Consider the following 26866-nt stretch of genomic DNA (forward strand, 5'->3'; position numbering starts at 1 on the left):
TTACAGAGATATTCTCTGACATTCCTGAATCAGTCTCTGTATGTGATATTAATACTTTGAGACTCACTGAGACGTGTTTCATAGTCCAGCAGATGGTCCACTGTCATCAATCTTATGTGTGTTCTTTGAAAAAATATTCATCCTGGCTGAATGTACTGTTTTACAGTCAGGTCAGTTAACTCATATTGTTCTAATCTTTCATATATCTATACTAACATTTTGGTCTTCTTAATCTACTAGTTAATGAGAATAATGAGTTAAAATCTCCAAATAGAAATGTAAATTTGTCTATCTCGCCCTTTAGTTCTGTCACTTTTTTGTTCATGTATATTATTGCTATGAGATCAGAAGCACTCATGTCCCTATATTAAGAGTGTGTGTCTTGTAAAGAGCATGCTTGAGTCTTGTGTTGTTAACTGTCCAACAATCTTTGTCTTTTAACTGGATTATACTTTCACTTACTGTTGAAAACTGAACATTTAAAGAATACATTTAACAACTCTGGCAGGTCCCTCCATCCTCCCCCACAAAATGTATATTCAGTGTAATATATGTGTTTTAATCCACTATCTTGCTATTTCTTTTTTAGTTCCTTCTTTCTTTTTCTCTTTTCTTGGGTTCTTTTGGGTTATTCGCATTTTTTAAATTTTAGTATATGTGCTGCCGAAGCGAGCACTCGAGTTTGTTTTTTTTTTTTTTAAGCAATCATGCCAGTGTTACCTCCTATGAGTGCTTTTTACTTATACCTTTTAATTCTTTTAATTGTCTCTCTGGATATTATAACGTGCATCTTTGAAGTACGTTTCTCTCAAAACTTTTTACTACTTTTCAATCATTGCTAGTACATTACAAATCCATTTACCCTTCTCTCACCCTTATATGACACTGTTATCATACATTTGAATCCTTCATATATTATGCATGCAACAAGGAAGTGATTATTGTTGTTATTTTTAATTTACATCCAAGTTAGTTAGCAGATAGTGCAACAACGTTCTCAGGGGTAGATTCCAGTGATTCATCCCCTACATATAACACCCAGCGCTCACCCCAGCAAGTGTCCTCCCCGATGCCCCCTACCCATTTAGCCCGCGCCCCCACCCAGGACCCCTCCAGCAATCCTCAGTTTGTTATCTGTATTTAAGAGTCTCTTAAGTTTTGTACCCCTCCTTGTTTTTATATTCGTTTCCCTTCCCTTATGTTCCATCTATTTTGTATCTTAAATTCTTCATATGAATGAAATCATATATTTGTCTTTCTCTGACTTGTTTGCTTAGCATAATATCCCATACTTCCATCCATGTTGTTACAAATGGCAAGATTTCATTCTTTTTTTATTGCCGACTAATATTCCATTGTATGTATGTGTGTTTGCAATATACATTTACATCTAATCTAAGTTCCCTTCCAAATAACATTACACCACTTTACAGATACCTTATAACAATGAGTACCTTATGATAATAAAATAATCCCAATTCCTCTGTCCCTTGTGTCACTGCTGTCATTCATTTATATATATGCATATATACACATACATAAAATATATATATGCACATATAATTGAATACATTGATGCTATCATTATTCTAAATGACTATCAGATCAAATAAAACGAAAAATAAAAGCTTTTAATTTTACCTTCACTTACGCCCTGTTCAGTGCTCTTTCTTTATGTAGATATGGGTTTCTGACCTACACTACTTTTCTTTCTCTTTAAAGACCTTTTTTTTTTTTAAACGTTTCTTGTATGTCAGGTCTAATGGAACCAAGTTCCCTCAAAAGTCTTTATTCTCCTTCACTTTTGGAGAATGATTTCAAAGGGTATAAAATTCTAGGTTGGCATTCTTTTGTTTTGTTCTTTTCCTTGCAATACTTTGAAGGTTTCTGAGAAGTTTCCGGTAATTATTATTTTTGTTCTTTTATATATGTAAGTTGTTTTTTTCCTTCTGGCTTCTTTAATGATTTCATCTTTAAATTTTTATAATTTGAAAACAATATGCATAGGTATTGTTCTTTTGATATTTATCCTGTTAGGCGGTCTTGGAGCTTCCTGGATCTATAGTTTGGTGTCTGATACTAATTTGAGACGATTCTCGGTCATTATTGTTTCAAATATTTCTTCTGTTCCTTCTCTCTTTCTTCTCTTTCTGGTATTCCTTTTGTATTTGTACCATGGTCCTTGGGTATTCGGTTCTGTTTTTCAGTCTTTGTTCTCTTTGTTTTTTCAGTTTTGAAGATTTCTGCTGGCCTATGCTCAAGCTCAAGAGGTTCTCTCCTCAGTGGCCTCCAGGCTACTGATGAGCCCCTCAATGGCACTCTTCATTTCTGTTACAGTGGTTTTTATTGGTAGCATTTATTTTTATTATTTTAGGACTTCCACCTCTCTGCTTACACTGCCCATCCATCCCTGCATGTTGTCTACTTAAACCATTAGAGCGCTTAGCATGTTAGTCATAGTTGTTTTAAATTCCCAGTCTGATAATTCCAACATCCATATCTAATTCTGATAAATTTCTCTGTCTCTCCAAATTGTGTTTTTTACCTTTTCGTATGCCTTTCAATTTTTCTTGATAGCCAGATACAACATACCAGGTAAAAGCAGCAGCTGTAAATAGGTCTTTAATAATGGTGCTAAGGTGTGAGAGGAGAAATGTTCTATAATCCTGTGATCAGGTCTTGGTCTTTCGGTGTGACTCTGGATCTGCAACTATTCAGATTAGTTTAGGTAGTTTTATATTTTATCCCTGAATTCCTAGTGCCTACAAAGTGCCTGGTATATAGTGGATGTTTAAAAAGTGTTTATGAATGAATGAGCAAATGGCCAATCCAAATTGCTTACTCATGTTAATTTACAACATATAAAATGGCATTCAAAATGGCTCTAAATATATAATGAGAAAATTCTGTACTACCATATACTTTGAGACCTCCCACATTTAAATCATAAAGAATGATTTCTTACCAGCTCTTCTTAGACCTATATGGTGAGTTAGGGATACGGAAGATGACCTTTGCTTCGGGATTGTCAGTAGATTTGAACTAAAAGGCCCATTTAGATAGGATCCTTGACTAAAAGGGAAAGATAACAGATTAAGAATTTTAAAGCCATGGGAAATTTCCTCTATTTTTATTCATGGTCTTCAGTTCAACTAGGAAATACCTGCTTATACAGAGTTTAAACACCTATCTAGTTGCTTAAAGGCCTGAAGCAGGAGCCAGCAAATGTTTTCTGTAAAGGACCAAGTCATAAATACTTTTAGCTTCACAGGTCACAAGGTCTCCATTACAACTACTCAACTCTGCCATTGTAGCATAAAAGCAGCTGCAGATAAAAATAAACATGACTGTGCATCAATATAATTTAATTTGCAAAAACAGGTTATGGATCACATTAGGTCCACAAGCTGTGGTTTGCTAAACCCTAGTATAAGACAGGCCTAGATAAGGCAGGTTGATCAATATCATCTGAAGGACCTCTTAGAACAAGACGGCTAATTCTACCTCCAGGATTTCTGATTCAGTAGGTCTGGGGTAGGGCCAGTAACCTGCATTTCTAATAAGTTCATGGTGATGTCGACATTGCTTGGTCCACAGACCTCACTGATAATCACTGGCTCATATATGCAGAACTCTTCTCTGTTCTGTCTCTTCACAGATATTGATTACCCACTTACTCAGTCATTTCCTATAACTGAAATATTTATTATAGGTTTTAGGGCTCTTATGAAGAAATTAAATATACGTAGGCAATCACACAAGACAGCAATGTGATATATAAAATGCAATTTAAAACAAAATGTATTTGAAAGCTTCCCAGTGCCAAGCATGTAGCAAGTACACCATAAATTTTACCTTCTTTTTCTTCAATATTCACTATTTTCTTTCATTAGTCAACTCCAGATGTGGGTACTTGGCCATAGGCTCAAGGACAAATCTAGATTCTCTACTTTTCACTCAGAATTTTTTAGTACAGTCTAAGTTCTCAATAAGCCCTTCTCCAACTGCTTTGTCACTCCTGCACTTCCACACGCCATTACTCCAAGAAGGCCTATTTCTCCTGTGACTTAAAAGGTTTTGGCTCATGTCTCTATTACATCCATCCATAATGTATTATCATTTCACTGCTTAAGGTTTCTTTTCCCTCATTAATTTGTGATTCTTTTTAGAAGCTATAAAGACATAACTCTACATTGAGAGTGGATATACCACAGTGCCTGATAAAGGTGTTCAACAGGTATTTGTGGAATAAATGAACGATTTTCTTTAGGTTCTCAGTCTCAATTTTTTAGAGAATAGGCCATTTTCACTCCCCAGTTTTGAGTAGATGGACTCTTTTTCTTTTATTAACTCCTGCTTTGAGCCTCTCCTTGGACCTTTTTCTAAAATCTAATTTCTTCTATATCCCCATGGGAGAAAAAAAGTCTGTATTACAGAAACAGAAGGTATATAAAACCAGTTAGAACTATTTCATTAACACTTCATTGACATTAACAAAAATTATAACAAAAGTACTATTCTGAGTATTTATTATGTACCACTCATTGTTTTATGTCATTTACATACTTTATCTTTTTTAGTCTCCTGTATAACAGACAAGGAAACTAAGGCTTCAAGAGGCTAAGTAATGTCCCCCAATTCATACAGCTAAAATTCACAGTGGCAGAGCTAAAATTCAACCTCCAATTTCTTTGACTCTAAATGGAGAAAGCATTTACTTTCTTCCTATTTAAAAAAAAAAGTTTATTTATTTTATTTTTGAGAGAGATAAAAGAGCACACATGGGAGCCAGTGAGAGGCAGCGAGAGAGGGAGACAAAGAATGCTAAGTAGGCTCCACGTCCTCAGCACAAAGCCCAGTGCAGGGCTCGAACTCACAAACCATGAGATCATGACCTGAGCCAAAACCAAGAGTGTGACATTCAAATGACTGCGCCACACAGGTATCCATCTACCGATTTTTAAAAGATCTTCCCACACCTTCCATAAAATAATTCTGATTCTATATTGGTGTGTTTCTCCATCTGTAAAATTATAGTTTTAGAGGTAAGGAGTTTTAAATTAACATCTAGCTTTTGCATTCTATCATATTTTGTTCTCAAGCCAGTAATAATAATAATTTGTTGATGATGTCACAAAAAGAAACAATATTCAAATAATACCACCCAATAAACTCATGTCCCTGCTAACGCTCAATCATTCTATGTCTCTGAGTACTCCTTACTTATGTGTGGAGTGGGAGAGACTGGGAAGCCACAGTAATAATACCACGTGGGGCAAATTCAAACAAAAATTTGTGTGCTCTATTGAAGTTCACTTCCCGGTTAATATTCAAAACAAAGACAGGACTTTCTCTTTTTAAAAACAGACCCACTGAACTGTTCCATAGTTTTGTACCTTGATCCAGGGTGTTCTAATAATTGAAGTATTCCATATGTTCAGTTAGCTGTTCAGAATTGAGAGGTACAGATCAAATTAAAGGTTTTCAGCTAGTTTCAAAATCATCTCATTAATTCCTGGGCTCAAACCAGATAAATAAACACTCCAATGAGATTACTTAAAACAATACTGAAGAAAGCAGAGGAAAAGAATGATAGGAGTCCCAAAGATAATTAATAGTTGGTAGGAGGGTGATTAAAGTCAGACTTGGCAATCATTACAAAAGAATGCCAAATGTTATGGTCACAGAGTTAAGTCATATGTTAAGAATTGATTTTTAGATAACCCACAGCAATTATCTTGGTAAGGTTTATATCATCATGTGTATGTGTGTGTGTGTCTGTGTGTGTGTGTGTGAGAGAGAGAGAGAGAGAGAGAGAGAGAGAAAGAAGAAGCAGCAGCAGGAGCAGCAGCAACTATATAAACTTGTTGGCTGTATGATGTCTAGATTTGGAGCTATTCTCTTAAACTGACGGGAGACTATTAGCCTTTTGGAATCTCTGCAGTTCAAACAGGGTCCAGGCATTGGTACGAATCTCTAATAAATTATGAGACACAGAATTGAGAAGCTGGTTCCCTAGTACATTATTTAGGAAATACAGCTCCTAACAAGTTATTAGACTTAATTACAGAGAAGCTATGGAGACAAATGATGAATAGGGGATTACGGTAAAGCCAAGTCTCTTTAGTGTAGAGTAACTATAGTTGATAGCCCATGGAGTTTTGGGACATGACTTGCCTATTTTTCCCCAGGGGAAGGTCTGTTGAAAGGAAGGGAGCTGTGGGGCACCTAATGGCTCAGTTAAGCATCTGACTCTTGATTTCAGCTCAGGTCATGATCTCATGGTTTGTGAGATGGAGCCCCACGTTGGGCTGTGCATTGAGAGTGTGTAGCCTGTTTGGGATTCTCGCTCTCCCTCTCTCTCTGTCCCTTCTTTGCTCATATGTGCTCAAATATAAACAAACTTAAAAAAAAAGGAAAGAGAGCTGTGAACTCTGAATGTGTGCTCTCCACATATGTGTGTCCACAGGGAAGGCTGGGTCCTAGGAATCAGTCCACAGATACAAGTTTAGCCATTTTTTTTAACCAGAGCTACTAATGCTGGAACTCAGAGATGCATAATCCAATTATCAGCTAACCCAAAGAGCATTATTCAATGTTTCCTGGAACTTCCTGACCAGCGAACCTTCATCCTAGGTCTGAAACTTAAGCAGAAGGCACTATCAACTGTCATAATGTAACACGGACTCCGTACTCCTGCAGGGTGCTGGCTAGGCAGCTTTGATCTTCAAGATCCATCCATCTCACTGCAGTCCCAAACTCATCACACGCCTCAGAAGAGCAGTCATGACTAACACACAGTAGAAAGTGAAAGTGCCATGAAAGGCAAAAGAAAAGGTGCTAAGGAGATGCAAAGGTGAAAGATTACTTCTCCTTGGAAATCGAGGAAGGAGAGTATCAGGGTGACGTTCTTAACAAGTGACACCTGAGCCCAATCTTGAACGTTATGCAGGCATGAGGCCGAGAAGACCTGTTCAAGGTAGAGAGAACTGGGGGGCGGGGGGGGGGGGGTACACAATAGAAGCAGACAAACAGAGGGAATAGCAAATAGTTCAGCTTGACTAGAGTTTCTGATAAATACTGATGTATTTTGGTTTAGTAAAAGAATGGCCCTCTTAAAATCTGAAGTCCTTTAGGAGATGAACAGTGAGAAACTCGCATGGCTGTTCAAATACAACTAACCCTTCTTCCTCATGGTTTTCTTCCCCTGGGTTCCGTTTATCACAGTTATTGTAAAGTTTACAATACTTCACTCTTTTCTCCAGACAAAGCATGAGGAGAAGCAAAATTAAACCCTGTGTTACTCTGTATTCAAACAAGGTGGGCTGAAAACTGTAATTCAGCTCAATTTTCAAATGAGTTAGACTAAAAAAAAGAAATGATCCGACAAGTTCAAGAAGAGTCTAACAGGAGTCAAATGCCTATTGTTTTCACCTAAAGAGCATTCCAAGTCATTTTTCCAATCACATTCTTTGTAAGACTGCTCCTAACTTTCAGTTTGTTTAATTTTTCCAAGTAAGGGTGCAGCTCTGTCAGGAGGGAACAACAGGGTTTCAAGTCCCAGGCTAGGGATTTGGACACTATTCTACAGGCATCAGTAAAGGGTCCAAAAAGCCAATAGAAAAACTATAATCAAGGTGTTAAGGAAGATTTGTAGTGGAAGGGTAGGAGATGGAGCAGGCAGTGAAGGATATTAGAAACAGAAAGGCCGATTAGGAGGATAGTTCAGTAGCCCGCATAAGGAATAATGAAAGCATGAAACCGTGTAGTTAAAGTGATAAGGGGAGGAGAGAACACAGAGGAAATGAGATGCAGAGACAGACCTGACAACGGGTATCATCTATAGGATAAGGTAACAGGATGCAAGGATAACACCAAGTGTCCTAGCTAAATCCATTTTTTAAAGCAACCACTAAATGAGAGGGTAGCCGTATTGTATCCAGACATGAGGGCAGAAAAATAGTAACATGAAAAAAGTTAACTGGAGAGATCAGAATTTTGGTTTTGGTCACAGCTTTAGGGAATGAGATGTTCAATATTGGAATCCTGTTGAAAGCACAGAGTCATTTAAAATCACAGTCCAAGAAGCTATCATCAAAATCCAAAGCTGTGTTCAAATCAAATTTCAAAAATGTAGGACATGTGGGGCACCTGGGTGGCTCAGCTGGTTTAGTGTCTGACTCTTGATTTCGGCTCACGTTATGATCTCATGGTTTGTGAGATGGAGCCTACATTGGGCTCTGCGCTCACAGCACAGAGCCTGGTTAAGATTCTCTCCCTCCCCCTCTTTCTGCCTCTTCTCCATTCACACCTCTCTCTCTCTCAAAATAAGTAAATAAACTAAAAAAAAAAATCTTTAAAAAGAAATGTAGGTCATGTGATCTCAGTTCTAGAGTATTCCAACAAAGTCAAAATGGATACCTGCAATTCTGGATTCACATGTCTATTCGGTTTGAGCTTCTAAAGCCTCAAGATTCCTGAACAAAACATTACCATACATGAAAGATATATAGCTAAGCAGACTAATATGGTTGCCATACATATTACTACCAACTACTTTATTCTCCAAGTTTCTAAATCTTTCATGAGGCACATGGCTTTGTTTGAATGAGAGTTAAGTAATTACACTGAATCTGCACACATTTACATTTTTAATGAATATTTCTCAGAATTAATTTTCTCTGGACCATGTTTCTATTTTAATATCAATCATCTTAAGTCAACAGGATAAAAGTGACTTTAATTCACTGGATCAAATGTTTCTTTAATTGCAAATGTACTACTATTATATCAGTGTGATTTTGAATGATTAAAAAGCAATCATTTTCATCATTCTGTTTTAAACCAAATAATATTCTCAATATGATGTTCCCTGTGGTTAAGAAATATGTTGTATTTTCAGTTCCTAATATTACTGACTTCCCCATATCCTGCTTCCATTAAAAAAAAAAAAAAAAAGCCAAGAAACAAAATAAGAAAACAAGACTGTTAGGTTTAGGCTCTGAGCAAGTTTTGAACCAAAGCTCCTTTTCATTCATTATACTCTGTAATTCAACCCATTCCTGTTTTGTGTATCATTTCATTCCATTTTTCTTTTATAAAAAAGGAGCTCATTTACTTGAATACATTATAGAAAATTCATATTAATAAATCATGCAAGAATCTGGAAAATTTTAAATATCTGACCACATTTCCTATATAAAAGTTAATACAACTTTTAACAGATAAATTGGTATGATCCAATCCTGCCATCTGCTGTTTCAAATGTGTAACTCTATAGCTCAAGCTAAACAAAGTACAATATATGCTCAATACTCACAGTGGTTAGTACTCCACTTTCATTAACTAATTCCAATTTTGTTAACTAATTCCAATTTTGATAACATAGTTAGATCACTGACTACATAGAACTTCATAACACACAGGAGATCACAATGTTTCAAAAGACGAAGTATTGAATCCTTTGTTATGAGGGTAGATGGGTATATTCATATGCAGACAATTTCAGATCCTGCATTTTCCCAGCTTCCTTGAGCTACAGTTACTGATGCCTTTCAAGTGTAGGATTAGCACTGTTTTGTTCCAAGTAAATCCTCAAGGGAGTACAAAATATAATAGTAGTCTTAGTCCTCCAGCAGGAGCAGGGTTTGGAAGAGTTTTGCTACCTTGTATCTAACATCTGAGATGAGTCCTAGAAATGTGCTCTTCCTTTAACAAGTCAGTAACTCTGTTGACCTACCTTTGGATACCATGCACTAGACCTGTGTGATTGCTCCTGTCACAGCCACAGATACCGATTTAAAAGGTTTCCCACTACCCTGTCCTAAACTGACCCAGCTTTCCTTAAACTGCCACCCTGATTCATGTTCTGAAGACCCCCGCATGCTTTGTACGCAACGTACTTAACTTTTCAGAGAAGACCTGTTAACTTTTTTAAGAATCAGTTTCTCTATTATGACTTGTTACTACCTATGCTGTCCTACATTTTAAAAACTTCAACTGTTCCTTTCTGCCTTAGTTATTTCAAACTTCATTCAACAGAGACCAAGTGGATGTATTTGACTCAAATTTCTTTAAAAGACTGGGGATTTTACCTTGAAATGCCAAATTCTTGGTGTGGCCTTTTGCCATTACTGCGCTCCCACCGTGAAGACAACTGTTGGACAGGTGGCAGACTTGCAGTTCCGGAACTCCTCCTCAGCGGGGGAGTCGGTAAACTAGTCCTACTGTTTAGTCCCTGCGGAACAAGTTAACAGTGGTTAGAAGTCTCACCCCTAGATATGCTGTGTTATTAAAGATGACACGTAAAAATATCAATGCAAAGTACCTTTTTAGCATGTAAAGGAGACACAGAACATTTTATCCTGAAGATATGTCAAATTTGCTCCAAATTTTACATTCTATACTATTGTTCTATTTAGTGTTCCTAACTCCCTACAATTTTACTAGATCTTTATTCTTTTGTACACTTTACTCCTAGTTTCATGAGAAATAAATACTTGACAATTTACAAAGTAGGTATGAAAGATTTACCCTGAAAAACAGTTTCAGAGGATAAGCTTAGGACCAGGCACCATAAGCCCTCTATCTTAAACCTTTTATATTCTCAGCACAATGCTAATGTACATAGGGTTAACCTGCAGAATTTGAAAGATTCAGAACTATCTTTTCAGTTAATTAAATTCAGAACCTATTAGCATTAATAGTTTACCTTAATTTTTGAAAATATTCTAAATTGATGTAAATGTTCAATTAACCAAAGTATTCTATTTTTACCACTGTAAATAGGTGTTTTACTGAGATTTACATAAAATGGGTTTCGCTTCTTAATTTCCCCCATTAACAGACACGGAAACCATCTGAGAGTTAATATCTCTATATTAAAGTTTTCCTAAGGATGTTGATTTTGTAAAGGTTCCTAGTTAATTAGACTTATAGTGAAAAAGTTCTTTGTGTAACATAATCCTTTCTGGCTATAACTTAGGTCCATAAAGTCTTTCTTAGTTCTTAACACACATATAAGACACTTATATTATCTTTTACAATTCCCTTTCCTTACTAATTATTTTTTCATAAATGCTGTTGTTTTTTTCTAGAACAGTATCAGGCTTTTCTATTCTTTTCCAAAAGCAGAGACAAATTAGATATGAAAATTCAAGTAAGAAGTTTAAAGAACACAAAGAAAAAGATTTACTTCCTGGTTCTTACAGAACTTACTCCTATCAGTAGATTCCAGTACCAAAAATAAGCCTGATTAACTAGAATGTTCAGGAAATGAGGCATTTAGGCATCCTGTTTAATTAATATTATTGTTTCAAATGTTTCTAAAGTGTACCAGTACACTTTTTTTTTAACATAGTAAACATAGTAACAAACATAATATTGGTATCAATAAGATTTTTCCAATTACGATTTTTAAGAATCACTACTTTAACTGTACTTCAATAAAAAAAAAAACTTTCAAGAATCACTATTTTAACAAAACTTCAATAAAAAGGAAAAAATAACTATTCTAAACATCAAATGTAAATGGAATATTTAAGGAATAGCAAAATATCAAGTGAAAACTAACTCAAGAATACATTAGAGTTATTTTATTAAATTTATTACTATCATTTTTTGGTGCTGTGATTAACCTATTTCTCATAGGTAGAGTGCTAAAAAGAATGCCATGTAACTATGTACCATTCTTAATTGGATTCTGATCAAGGCAGGTACTACTGTATATATATTTAAAAATAAAAGCATCACCTAAAAAAATAAAACAAAAGCATCACATAACCACCTGTGATCTAGATTTGCAATCAGTAATAATCAAACTGTTGCCCTGTTGATTTTTCAACACTAATGCTGAGAACACAATAAAATTAATTATCAAAATCCTTCCAAAACTATATTAAACTTTTTCTGAGCTCCATATACACCATTACAATGAAAATTTAACTGATTTGAATTTTAACTTCTCTTGATTAGTTTCTTTACCTGTAGAATAAAATAATCTAGAAAAATCTCTAAAATGATTTCTAAAGTTTATAATGTTAGCTATTGACAAAGATATTGATTAGTCAAGTAATTAAAAACACTCTAAACAAGTATAATGTACACCTACTTATTTTTTAATTTTTCTTTAATGTTTTATTTATTTTTGAGAGAGAGCCAGAAACAGACAGACAGACACAATGTGAGCCCGGTAGGGTCAGAGAGGGAGGGAGACACAGTCTGAAGCAGGCTCCAGGCTCTGAGCTGTCAGCACAGAGCCCAGCCCGGGGCTCTACCCCACGAACCGTGAGATCATGACCTGAGCTGAAGCCGGACACTTAACCTACTGAGCTGCTCAGGCGCCCCTAACCTATACCTATGTAGAATATTACTTATTATTTCTGAAAGAAAATCCTATTTTGATGCATTTAAAAAAATTTAATCCAGTATCTAATGATGGAAAAACCAGTGTCTGTTGGGCTATAGCAATCTCCAGTGGGTAAAGGGGGAACAAAAACAGAGACCAAAAAAAATGTGAAAATCAATTTAAAATAATGTTATGTAATTCATAAAAATGAGTATTATGATGATCAATTCTTTGCAGCTCAACAACAATTTCTGGATTCTAAATAATATAATAGATTAATGACATGATATAACTATTAGTTTGTTATGTAAGCCTGGAATTAAATTTGTGTGTTTTCTATTTTATAAGAAACAATAATGACAATGATAGTTGTAACTGATAGAGTCATAACTGCTGGTTAGAATAATTTAGAATAAAAGCTTAATATTCATTTAGAATTACTTGAGATTTATAACTACCTCTAAAGTCCCAAGCAGCTCAATATACTATATAAAAAAGCTGATCCTTGAAAAAGAAGTTGTATTTTATCTAAGCTACAAAGGAGCAGGTTTAAGTTGAAAACATCATTAAATGTGGGAGGTAGGGCTGGCTGATTACTGCATCTTAACCTTATGAGGTTTTCGATCTCCTTTCTCAGTCAGGTCCTCGATTTCGGAGCAGGGGTAAAATCCAGGAAACGGTGTGAGAGGATTAATCTTTGGCCTACAGGAGCCTGAGAAAGCACCCATCAAGCTACTGATACTCCGCAGGGAAGAAATGACTTGTGGGGGAAGGGCTGGATCAATCAGAAGGTCTGACACCATATTGCGAGCCTCATTCAGCACTGAAAGATCAACTCCACTTCCGCCTCCAGAATTCTAGAAAAGAGTAAAAAAGGTAAGATTATGTATTTGTTACCAAAAAACCTAAATGTGTAAGAAAAACCTTTAAATCAATATGCACACACAACATACAGAGACAGGCATTCTTCCACTTACCTTACTCCCTTAAGAGGCAGCCCAGCATAGTGACTAGGGTTTGTTGTAAAGACACTGGAGCTTGAAATCAACACTTTAATCCTAACTGTATGATTGTGGGCAAGTTATTTAACATTTTTTAGTTTCTCTTTAATATTTTTTAGTCTCTTTACCGTAAAATGGAGATAACATCTACCTCACTAAGGGCAGACATGCGAATTAAGATGGATAATCCATGCAAAGCACATATGGCAGTGTACAGTGTGTATATTTAAAGTGCAATAAGTATAACCACTAATGGTATGCAAAATAATAAAATAAAAATACAAGGACAACAGAGTTCAAAGGAGATAGTGATAACTTTAACTGGTTATCAAGAACTTCATGTAAGGGGTAACTTTAGACGTAGCCTTAAAAAATGGATAGAAATGATATTTTTAAAATTTAGAATACTTGATTGATATATACATATGGTATGATTTTTACTCTTTGAAAGTACATACATAGGATGTTTAACTCAATTACCCATAGAAATGAGCACACTAATAAGAGTGTATTAATATTACTTTTGTTTTTATCTTGAACTTACATTTGTGTCTGAAATTCATAATTATTAGCACCACGCTCTAACCAACTGAGCTAACCAGCAGGAAATTCATAATTATTGAACACATTTAATGAATGCATCAAGAAATGATTTATTTAAGCATCCTCAATACATTTTGGAACTAAGAAATGTTACGAAAGAAAAATATTTAAGATATTTGCTCTTTGTGGAATTTTTCCTTGTGAAGTATTTTGTCTTAGTTTTTATTTGAAAACATTCCCTATTATTAGGGTATAGCCCAGCTATTTCTAATCTTTATAAATAATTATTTCCCTATATATGTCACTATGGATAATTAAACATACTTTTGATAACTACCTTCCCATATATTTGAATTGCTGAACCAAAGTAAATGAACATGTTAAAATCTGGTCATTACTATACAACTGCTCTCACATATTTTGGTTAAATCTATACTTCCACAAATTGTATATAACAGCATCTGTTTTCCCATGCCCAAATGAGAATCTGATGATACCTGAGTTGGATGTTCCTGGTACAGATCATGTATCATTTGTTTCCAATTGCTTTTGAATTATTTTATCTTTATTTCTCAAACGTTTCATTATGACATGGCTTGTGGTAAAATTATTGGTGGGGGGGGGTGTTCACATTTGGGAGTCACTCAGCTTCTCAAACTTGTAGGATTACTTCTGTTGCACAATTTGGGGAATTTTTTCAGCCATTATTTTTTCAAATAATCTTTTAAACTCTCTCTCCCCCCCACCCTCCCCCACGCTGACATGAATTTTGGATCTTTTGTTATTATCCCTTAGGTCACTAAGGCTCTGCTCATTTTGTTTCCATCTATTTTCTCTATGTTGTTCAAATTGGGTAAATTCTGTTGCTCTATCCTCCAGTTCACAGATTCTCTCCTCTGCCATCTCCACTCTGTTACTGAACCCATTCAGCAAGTTTTGAGTTTCCATCACTGTTTTTTCAATTCTGTAGTTTCCATTTCTTTTTTATAACTTCTACAGGTCTACCTTGGAGATGTTGCAGGTTTGGCTCCAGACCACTGCAACAGAGCTAATATCACAATAAAGTGAGTCAAATGAATTTTCCAGTTTCCTAGTGCATATAACTGTTTACAAAGTACTGTAGTCTATTATGTGTACAAAGGTATTATGTCTAAAAAATATACATACCTTAACTTAAAAATACTTTATTGTGAGACGTGCCTAGGTAGCCTGGTTGGTTAAGCATCTGACTCTTGATTTCAGCTCAGGTCATGGTCTCACAGGCCATGAGTCCGAGCCCTATGTTGGGCTCTGTGACGACAGCATGGATCTTGGTTGGAATTCTTGCTCTCCCTCAGCCCATCCCCTACTCATGCTCTTTCTCTAAATAAACTTTTAAAATACTTTATTGCTAAAAACTGCTAGCCATTATCTGAGTTTTCAGATAATGGTTTTGCTGGCCGAGGGTCTTGGCTTTGATAGTGATGGCTGCTGACTAATCAGGGTGGTAGTTGTTAAAGGTTGGGGTGGCTGTGGCAATTTCTTTAAATAAATGAAATTTGCTCCATTCAACTGACTCTTTCACAAATGATTTCTCTGTAGCATGTGATGCTGTGTGATAGCATTTAAAAAATTGTTTATTTAGAGAGGGAGGAAGAGAGGGAGGGAGACAGGAAACGAACAAGCCCGGAGAGGGGCAGGGAGAGAGAATCCTAAGCAGGCTCCATGCTGTCAGCACAGAGCCTGACGTGGGGTTCACTCACACAAACTGTAAAATCATGACCTGAGCAGAAATCAAGAATTGGACATTTAACTAACTGAGCCACCCAGGCACCCCTGTGTGATAGCATTTTACCTACAGTAGAACTTCTTTCAAACTTGGAGTCAATCCTCTCAAAACCTGCTGTTGCTTTATCAAGTTTATGTAATATTCTAAATCCTTTACTGTCATTTCAAAAGTCTTCACAGCATCTTCACCAGGAGTAGATTCCATCTCAAGAAAACTCTTTTTTTGCTCAGCCCTAAGCTGCAGCTCAAGCCCTAAAAGCAGTTCCTCATCTGTTCAAATTTTATCATAAGATCACAGCAATTCAGCCACATCTTCAGGCTCCACTTCTAATTTTATTTCTCTTACTATTTCTACCACATGTAGTTACTTTCTCCACTGAAATCTTTTTTTTATTATTTTAAAAAATATTTATTTTTGAGAGAGAAATAGAGCATGAGTAGGGTAGGAGCAGAGAGAGAGAGAGGGAGACACAGAATCTAAAGCAGGCTCTAGGCTCTGAGCTGTCAGCACCAAACTCACAAAACTGTGAGATCATGACCTGAGCCGAAGTCAGACGCTTAACTGACTGAGCCATGCAGGCATCCCTCCACTGAAATCTTGAACCCCTCAAAGTCATCCATGTGGGTTGGAATAAACTTCTTCCAAATTCCGGTTAATGTTGGTAATTTGACCTCTTCCCATGACTCACAAATGCTCTTAATGGCTTCTAGAATGGTGAATCCTTTCCAGGTTTTCAATTTTCTTTTCCCAAATCCAACACAGGAATCACCATCTATGGCAGCTGTAGCCTTATAAAATGTATTTTTTTAAATAATGAGACTTGAAAAGTCAAAAGTACTCCTTGCTCCAAGGGCTACAGAATGGATGTTGTGTAAGGCATGAAAACATTAATCTCGGTGCGCATCTCCATCAGAGCTCTTGGATGATCAGGTGCATTGTCATTGAGCAGTAATATCTGAATCCTTCTCCTCTAAGTAGTTTGTCTCAAAACTGGGCTTACAATGTTCAATAAGCCATGTTGTAAATATATGTGTTTTGCCATTCCATTTACAGAGCACAGTGTCGGTTTAGCCTAACTTTTAAGGACCTTAAGATTTTCAGAAAAATAAATGACAACAGGCTTCAACATCAAGTCACCAGCTGCATTAGCCCCAGTGAAAGAGTCCTTCAAAGGACTTGTCCTTTGAAGCTTTGAAGCTAGGCATTGACTTCTCTCCAGCCATGGAAATCCTAGGTGAAGGCTGTTTCATCTACATTGGAAATCTGTTGTTTGGGGGCGCCTGGGTGGCTCAGTCGGTTAAGTGTCCAACTTCAGCTCGGGTCATAATCTCACGGTCCGGGAGTTCCAGCCCCGCATCAGGCTCTGTGCTGATGGCTCAGAACCTGGAGTCTGCTTCAAATTCTCTCTCTCTCTCTCTCTCTCTCTCTCAAAAATAAACATTTAAAAAAAGAAGAAGAAAATCTGTTGTTTAGTGTAACCACCTTCAATCATTGTCTTAGCTAGGTCTTCTGGATAATGTGCTGGAGCTTCTCCATCAGCACTCACTTGAACTTTTGTTATAGAGATGGCTTCCCTCCTTAGACGTCAGGAACCTACCTGTTACTTTCAGACTTTTCTTCCACAGCGGCCTCCCCTCTCTCAGCCTTCACAGAATTGAATTGAGGCCCTGCTCTGGATTAGGCATCGGCTGAAGGGAATGTTGCGGCTGGCTTGATCTATCCAAACCACAAAAACTTCCTCCATATCGGCAGTAAAGCTGTTTCACTTTTCTTATCATTCACGTGTTCACTGAAGTAGCACTTTGAATTTCCTTCAAGAACTTTTCCTTTGCATTCACAACTTGAATGGATGATGCAAGAGGTCTAGCTTTTGGCCTATCTCAGCTTTCGATATGCCTTCCTCACTGAGCTTAATCACTCCTAGCTTTTGATTTAAAGTGAGACGGGTGGCACTTTCACCTGAACACTTAGAGGGCACTGCAGGGTTATTCACTGACCTGATTTCAATATTGTTGCATCTCAGGAAGTAAGGAGGCCCAAGGAGGAGAGAGATGGGGGAATGGTCAGTCGGCAGAGCAGTTATGACACACACATTTATCAATTAAGATCACCACCTTACATGAGCATGACTCATGGCACCCCAGAACAATTACCATAGTAACATCAAAGATGACTGATCATAGATTACCATAAAAAGTATAATAATGAAAAAGTTTGAAATATGTTAACTACCAAAATGTGTTAGAAAAACATGAAGTGAATAAATGCTGTTGTCAAAATGGCAAAGATAAACTTGCTTGATGCAGGGTTGCCACAAACATTTAATTTATAAAAATCAGTATCTGTGAGGTACAATAAAGTACAACACAATAAAAGGTGTGCCTGTACTTTTGTGGTGGTTGAGATTTTCTATTTTGTATTTTCTTGTTAGAACATTTTTATGGTGGCAGCTTTAAAATTTCTTCTCAGATAATTCCAAATCTGATTCAATTTGGTGTTAAGGACTGATTATCTTTTCCCACTCAAATTGTGATTTTCCTGGTTCTTGGTATAATGAATGATTTCTTTTTCATTTTATCATCAACATCTGGGCTATTATCATAGAAGACTGAGTCTTATTTAAATATTTTGTATTAGGAAGTAGGCTCTTTGCTTAAATTTAGCACACCCGTCCTGGTTTACTTCTTCAGGCTGTGGTTCTAATGACAATTTAGTTTTGAGGGCACTCACACTAAGTACTATTTCACTCTGCTTGACTTTTTTCCAGGTGCCACTAGGGTTTCCACTGGTCCCTGTTGGTACCTCTGTTGGTGAGGAGATGGGAGGGGGAAAGGAGGAATTTCCTCAGGTTGAGTCACCTGGTACCTCTAGGTGGTGGAAGACAATCTCTAGGCCACAGAAACAAAAGAGCGTTTTCTGGGCTAGGGACATGCTGTGACAGTATCCCTTTTGCCAGAACCCCTGGCCACTCTCTCACTGGGTAAGGAGAGTTTCATGCCCAGTAAGGAATGAGAGTACTTCCCTGGACCTCTTACAGTCAGTGGAGTTCCTGGTCACCTCTCCTTTGCTAGAGCAACTATACCCGCTTAATATTGTTGGAGAACTCTCATTTAATCTCAGGGAAGGAATGAGCCTACCTGGATCACATTCTGTTGCTGGGCTGGGGAGTCAGGACTTGGGTCACCTTTAGCTGTCTGTTAGGCAGGGGTTTTAAGAAACTCTATCATTATTGTTTTCTTCCATTATTAGGTCCCTAACTAGTCTGCCCTCCTCTTTCCATTTTTCAGAGTTTTCATTTTGTTGCCTCTTGTTATTTTGAAGGTATATAGTTATACTTAGTGGGCAGGGTGGGGGAAGAATTAAATCTGAGGATACACGCAAAGCACATAGAGTGGTGTATAGTACATACAGGTAAAGTACAATAAATATTACTATTATTCATAATATGGAAAAGTGAAAAGATAAAAATACAAAATGGCATTGGAGTTCAAAGAAGATACATATAATTTTAATCTAAATGGTTAACAGAAACCTTATAGAAGGGGTAGCATTTGAGCTGATATGTTAATTTGGTAGGATTTTATTTATAAAGATTGGGAGAAATAATTCTTTTATGACAAAACTAAAAATGTATTTGGGGGAGCTCATTCTTCAAGAAAGAGCACAAATAAAGGTACAAAAGTGGTAAATGGTGAAATACAAAGAACATGAAATTTAAGTCAGGCTTCATTTTTTTTTTTTTTTAAGAGGTCTGGAAAATAAGGTTGGAGAGGCATGTTGGGAACCATATTTTTGAGAACACTAGATTCCAGGCTCACAGATCTGAGCAACAGAGAATCATGGATTTTGAGCAGCTTAAAGAGGAAGAAAAAAGCAAGGAAAGAGAAAAGGAAGTAACAGAGGGTACTGAAATATTAGAGAGGATGAAAAAACAATCTTTAAGTTAAAAACGGACAGAAATATGGGAAAACAGCTTCCCAGGCAGAGAGACCAGCAAGTGTGAAGACCCCAAAGCACAGGCTGCCTAGCTTGTTTGAAGAATAACACGGAGGCCAGAGTAACTGGAGCAGAGTAAACGAAGGAAAAATTAGTACAACATGAGGTCAAAGAAGTCAAAGGGAGTAAAGTAAGGGATCATATTGTGTAAGGTCATTTAGGTCCGTGATAAGCACTTCTAACTTTTATTCTGGGTAAGACTGTAGTAAGCAAGAGTGACAGATTTTATAAGCTGAACTTAAATTCCTATCTACCATTGACTTATATGTGGCGAACTCTTGTTTTTGCCCAGAGAACTAAGAATGGATTATGCATTCTAAAGGATTATTGAAGAGGAGAAGGGGGAGGTAGGTGGACTTGGTAGATTTGTTTCACCTGCAAAATGCTGAAATATTTACTCTCTGGTCTTTTATAGGAAAAATTTTGCTAAGTCCTGTCTTATACTTAGTATTCATTACTGAAATTAATATAATATTAGGTCATATTTTTATTTGATGCTACTATGTACCAGGCACTTTATTATTATTATTATTATCAGCCCTCTTAGGGAATTTGTATTATTCCCAATTTATAGATGAGAAAATAGGTTCAGAGTGACTTAGGAAGCTCTTATTTTTCAGCAAGGAGGCTGTATCAAACCAACTCTTCTGCCTAGAATAAGCAGTCTAGAAAAGAAAATGGACTAAACTAGCCATTTCGAAGCCTAGAGCACAGTCAAGCCGCCAGGGCTTGAAAGAATAAGAACTCAGAGTTAAAAAACTAATATGAACACCATGCTGTGCTACTTCTTCCCTCAAGGGATCTGCTGCATATAACGGGCCAGACCAGAGAGGATAGGCAGCAGAGCAGTGAAGAGGCTCGGAAATAAAGCAGAGCTACCTGTCAGCCTAGGGGGCTAGCAGACCAAAACTGGAGTTGAGGGTTATCAAGATAGGCAGAGTTTTAAAGGCTTGCAAAAGGGGAAGGGGTGTGATGGTCACAGAGAGGGGCACTTGCGGGGAAGAACACTGGGTGTTATATGGAAACCAACTTGGTAATAAACTATATTAAAAAATAAAAATAAATAAAGGCTTAGCAAGAACTCAGAGAGAAGTAAAAGAAGCAAGCTTGAATTCAGAGCAGCTTTCCCCCTAAAGGCATTTGCAAATTTGCAAACAGTGGCGAAGAGATGGAGAAGCCAAGAAAAATTTCTCAAAAAAGATTTATATTTTGAAAGTAAAACAGAGGGGCGCCTGGGTGGCTCAGTCAGTTGAATATCTGACTTCAGCTGAGGTCATGATCTCAAGGTTCATGGATTCAAGCCCTACACTGGGTTCGGTGCTGACAGTTCGGAACCTGGAGCTTGCTTCAGATTCTGTGTGTGTGTGTGTGTGTGTGTGTGTGTGTGTGTGTGCGCACGCGCCTCTCCCCCACTCACATTCTGCCTCTCTGTCTCAAAAATAAGTAAAACATCAAAGTAATATTTTAATTGAAAAAAAAAAAGAAAGTAAAATGAAGCTTTTAGCAGTCTGAGTGCTGGAGGGAACAACAGAAAAAGGAGTTCCTAGAAAACACACCACTAACTAAGCTGTTATAAGAAAAGATAGGAAAAGTGAATAGACCTAAAACTGTTAAAAAATCCATAGTTTAAAATTTGTTTATTAAAGAAACTCCAAACTGAGATGGCTTCACCAGAGCATTCCTTTAAACATTAAAGAAAGAAAGAATACCAATCTTACCAAACTTGTCTAGATAACCGACTGAATATCCTACTGGATGAGGCTACTATAACCTTTATACAAAAAACATGACAAGAATTATGGGCTATTTATCATAAATATGGATTCAAATTCTAAAACAAAATGTTAATAGTACCCAGTGATATATATACATATTATATATATATACACACATACATTTTTAAAATATCTTCATCACATTGGCTTTATTCTGGGAATATGGAGATGGTTCAACACAAACACAGAATTAAACAATATGATTCACCACATTAAAAGAATAAATAGAAAAAAATCCAGGAATCATTTCAATAAATGCAGAAAAACCATCTGATATTCTCTTATATTTGTATTTTCAATTCTGATATGAATATATATTACTGAAGTGACCAAAAAAGTTTAAAAGTACATATTGGGGCACCTGGGTGTCTTAGTCAGTTAAGTGTCTGACTTTGACTCAGATCACGATCTCGCAGTTCATGAGTTTGAGCCCTGTGTGAGGCTCTCTGCTATCAGCATGGAGCCTGCTTTCGATCCTCTGTCCCCTCGACTTGCTCTCACTTTCTCTCTCAAAAATAATTAAACATTAAAAAAAACTTTTTAAAGAAAAAGACTACATATTATATGATCCTATTTATATATACGAAGTTCATCAATAAGAAAACTAACTTCTCAAAGTCAAGACAGACATTATCTTTGGGGATATAGGACACAACCAGAATCGTGTGTGAGTGAGGCTTCTGGGATGGTGGTAAAGTTCTACTTCTGGATGTGGGTCCCAGTCACATGGGATATTTAGTTTATGAAACTTCATCACGCTATGCACTTTTCTTTTATATATACTTATATGTTTTTTAACACAGCAGAGCTCAGCTCAGGGCATGAACTCACAACATGACCCTGATCTCAAGACCTAAGCAAAGATCAAGAGTAGGATGCTTCACAGACCAAGCCACCTAGGCACCCCAAGCTGTGTTCTTTTCTGTATTAGAATTCAATTAAAAGTTTATCAAAAACTGTAAGTAGAGTGTTTTTGTTTCCCTAACAAAATACTCTATCAATTGTTTTTGCTTTTTCTCCTATGTGGCCTTTAATCTTTTTTTTTCCCTGCTGTTAATCAGGTGCCCACAGTAAGAATAAAAAATATCATCCTTAATATGGAAGTAGTAGTTTATTCTGAGCCCAGATTTTATGAGTAATATTTTAAAAATAACTCTTGTAGAAGTATGGTTTATTTTCTTTTTCCCTTACCATTAAAGTATATTAAATTAAAAAAAAAAAAACTACCTAAATGAAAGTTCCGTTTAGTTAAGGAAAATCTTAGGAAAAAAAATTTTTTTTAATGTCAAGAGTTCAATTACAGAGGCTCTTGGGTGGCTCCGTAGGTTAAACGTCCAACTTAAGCTCAAGTCATGATTTCAGATTGTGAGTTTGAGCCCTGCGGCAGGCTCTGTGCTGACAGCTCAGAGCCTGGAGCCTGCTTCAGATTCTGTGTCTCCCTCTCCCTCTGCTCCTGCCCTGCTCATGCTCTGTCTCTCTGTCTTTCAAAAATAACCATTAAAAATAATTTTTTTAAGTTTCATTACAGTACACCTGAAACTTACATTATGTGTCAACTATACTTCAATTTGAAAAAGTTTCATTACAGATATAGTTATTAGTGATATTATTTAAATTTACCTGGTAATGAGGTTTATACCATTGCTTTAAGTCCCAATCCCAAAGAATCATCTGGAAAAAAAAAAAAGAATTTAGTTACAAACCAGAATCCAACAAACAAATATATGTAAAGACAAAATGGAATATCTTCAATGCCTAAGCCAGCTTACAGTTTGGGAGGGAAATTGGGAAAAGTAAAAATTATCTCTAGACAGAGTATTCCATAAATTATGTACCCTGTGACAGAAATGAAAAGAACAGTCAGAATAAAGTCACTATAGTAAGCCATATTAACCTTCAAAATATCTATTACCACAAAAAGGAAAATACAAATTAAAATGACACCTAGTTACTAAAAACACAAGAAAAATGACAAATCATCAGAAACTCTGTCCCTACCATCTTCAAAGGATCATCACTCACCATCCTAAACCCAGGTCAATGGGTGGTGCAGTTTCCTTACCAATAAGCCACTTGTCAAAATCCATTTTAAAAGCTTGTCCTTGGGGTTTGATTAAGTACAAATTACACCGAACTATAAAAAGCAATACCCAACCCTTTTGATATGCAGATAATTAGTGGTGGTTTTCCTGTCGGTCTCTTTTAAAGGCTATCAGTGATAACTTCTTAGTCCCAGACTACTCTTCTCCTGTCCTTTTTTCTTCCCAGCAGGCTTTTCTGGCTGCTTCCCCTTCCAATAGTCCCTAGGCTCCTGGAGAAAAAATTGGCTTTCATTTAGCAAGCTATAACTGCTACCTATAATTAATCCTAAATTTCTCCTAAGATTATTTAGTTAACAAATAGGTCTCCTCCTTTTGCCTAAATAAATTGATTATAATTGCAATTTTCTACATAGTTTTGAACCCTAGTCTTATATTTAAATCTACTTAATTTGTAATATAATCACCTGATTTCTATACACTGAACTATTGTTGGTTTTTTTGTCCCAAATAAATTTCACTCCCAGTGGGGGGTGTCTCCAACTCACAACCCCAAAGATCAAGAGCCACATGCTCTACCAACTGAGCCAGCCAGACACCCCTATACTGAACTATTTGTATTGTTTTTTTGTCATTGGATCTTTTGTCTCTGGTTGCAAAAATCTTAAATGTATTATCCACTCTATCACTGGTCCACTATTTTATCAGGAGTTGGCAGATTTTTTTCTGGAAAGGGATAGATAGTAAATATTTTAGGCTTTGCAAGCCACCTAAAGTCACTAAGACAATTTTTTTGGTTTGTTTTACAACCCTTTAAAATGCAAAAATATTCTTAGCTCTAAAGTCATACAAAAACAGGCCCCTGGCTGGCTGGATTTGATCAATGAGCTATAGCTTGCTGAACCTTATTTTAGATAATATTCTCCCCTTAATCACTCAAAAAATTGTCAGGTGTCATTATCTCCAAGTCCTTGTCAACATCCCATGTTGCGGAAGGTGATGCCAGTGAAAAGAAACCTATTCCTTCCCAAAGAAAATGCAGACATACTATGACCACTTATAAAATTCATGGGCCAGTACCACAGAATGGCTATAGTATAACTCTATGCAAAATAATCATGAATATTAGTAGATCACTAAATTTATGCAGTATTTTATATGGCCCTAAGTGTAATCCTGATACAATTATTTCAGGTTGTGATTTGACCAGGATACATGCTAGAGTCTACAAACATTAATTAATGCAGTTTAAGATATTAATAACTTTCTAAGAACACTCACATTAAGAATAACATAACTTAGGGGCACCTGGGTGGCTCAGTCGGTTAAGCCTCCAACTTCGGCTCAGGTCAGATCTCACGTTCATGGGTTCGAGCCCTGCGTCAGGCTCTGTGCTGACAACTAACTCAGAGCCTGGAGCCTGCTTCCGGTTCTGTGTCTCCTTCTCTCTCTGCCCCTCCCCCTCTCATGCTCTGTCTCTCTCTGTATCAAAAATAAATAAAACATTAAAAAAAAAAGAATAACATAACTTAAACTCCTAAGTTTCTTTTATACTTGGTACTATTAGGCTCCACTTTGTCCATGCTCTCCTTACACAATAAAAACCTACAGTATTTTACTTCCATCCTTAATTTAGCTTGTCAAAGTTTTCATTTGAGATTGAGGATATCAACTAGCCTATTCACCATTTCACTCACCGTTTGTGAATCATATATTTTCTTAAGGACACCAAGAAAAGTATAGAAGAATAGGTAGATGTGAAGCCAGAGCTATAGGATGGGTCATCAAAAATAACCTAAGAGATATGTATCAATTCACTAATTAGCATCCTAAATGTACAAACTTGCCCAAGTGTACTGGCATCCAATTCATACTTCTACATTTCTTCTACAAGTATGCCATCAAGCAGGGACTATTCCACATGCCAATTCCTCAATTTCCCAATTCATCAGTCTGAGTAAAAGCTGATCTCTTGCTAAATCAAGCACATTTTCATTAGGACAGTTTCTTAACACAGTCTTCCTTGCTCCTCACTTCATTCACCTATATGGTCATTAAATACTGTCTTTTTAAATGTTTGTACTGTAATGTCAGAACCATATTTGTATTCATATCATGCATTCTTAACGGTGGTCCTATCACTCCCAATCTGGTGAAAATTGGTGCTTGGGAGACCAAAAAAGTCTTAAAAATAATAAAATGGTTGTAGCCCTCCAAACACAGTATATAAACAGACAGGCTATCAAACTACTGCACTGAAATTTCAGAGAGGAGGGATGACTGGAGGAAAAAAATGTTTAAAACAGCTCCTTAAGGGAGTGATAATGAAAATAAGGTTGAGAAATACCGAAATAAAATAGTCTGGCTTCTTGCTTATAAAAGCAACATTAGCTTGCTGTTCCAAGGCTGCCTACTCAGAAGCTGGTACTAACATAAAAGGTAATGTACACCCTATTCCAATGGCTCTTGGAGATCTCTGTCTGAAATCCCCTGCATGTTAAGAACTGAAAACAGGTATCTTGAAAGTAACAAACTGCTGGTAGACAGTCTTCTGTTTAATTTGAACAACTAGCATATTAGTGATTTTGAAAAAGAACTTTTGCATAAGTAGAAGATGTATAATCCACGAGTTCCTTAGGACCTTAAAGCAGTGTTATTCCAAGTGTGGTCCACAGTAAGATAAATATAGAAGTTAGGAGTACATGTTTTAAAAACTTTTATAGCAATTAAACATTATCAGAACATTTGTAGTATATTTTACAAAAGCATCAATCCATAACAAATTCAGAGAAAAACCTTTCCAAAGCTTGATTTGGATTTATAGTTTAATATAAATGCACATAGCTGCACTTATATTAGGGGCTAGCAAGAAAACTAGATACAACCCAAATGTCTATCCATAACAAAAGAGAGAAATTTGTGTATATTCATGCAATGGAATACAATGGTGAAAATAAATGAAGTACAGCTACATACTATATAAATAAATCCCAGAAACATAAGGTTGAATTTGAGAAAAACAAGTCACAGAAGGATACATACAGTAATAATTTCATAGATGTAAAATACACTTAACTATACTTTTTAGGAATATAAATGTATGAGAAACTATAAAGAAATTCACTATAGGGGCGCCTGGGTGGCTCAGTTGATTAAGCATCTGACTTCAGCTCAGGTCATGATCTTGCAGTTCATAAGGTTCCAGCCCCGCATCAGACTCTCTGCTGGCAGTACAGAACTCGCTTCAGATCCTCTGCCTGCCTGCCCCTCCCTCCCTCCCTCCCTCTCTCTCTCTCTCTCTCTCTCTCCTCCCACAATTGCACGTGCTCTCTCTCTCTTGCTCTCAAAAATAGATAAACATTTTTTTTAATTCAGTATGGTGATTGTATCTGAGGGAG

General features: G+C 36.5%; 1 protein-coding gene across 1 annotated transcript in view; it reads right to left on the minus strand.

The window, feature by feature from the left end:
* PDE3B (phosphodiesterase 3B) overlaps window positions 1-26866 on the minus strand; it is a 161063-nt gene that overhangs the window by 41876 nt on the left and 92321 nt on the right. The window contains exons 3-6 of the mRNA XM_029915561.1: window positions 23050-23100; window positions 12955-13203; window positions 10095-10237; window positions 2966-3072 (exon numbers count right to left, since the gene is read on the minus strand). Of these exons, the coding sequence (XP_029771421.1) occupies window positions 2966-3072; window positions 10095-10237; window positions 12955-13203; window positions 23050-23100 (550 nt within the window). The remainder of the gene's footprint in view (window positions 1-2965; window positions 3073-10094; window positions 10238-12954; window positions 13204-23049; window positions 23101-26866) is intronic.

This window comes from Suricata suricatta, chromosome 11 (genome assembly GCF_006229205.1).
Source record: "Suricata suricatta isolate VVHF042 chromosome 11, meerkat_22Aug2017_6uvM2_HiC, whole genome shotgun sequence".
NCBI classification, from domain to species: Eukaryota; Metazoa; Chordata; class Mammalia; order Carnivora; family Herpestidae; genus Suricata; species Suricata suricatta.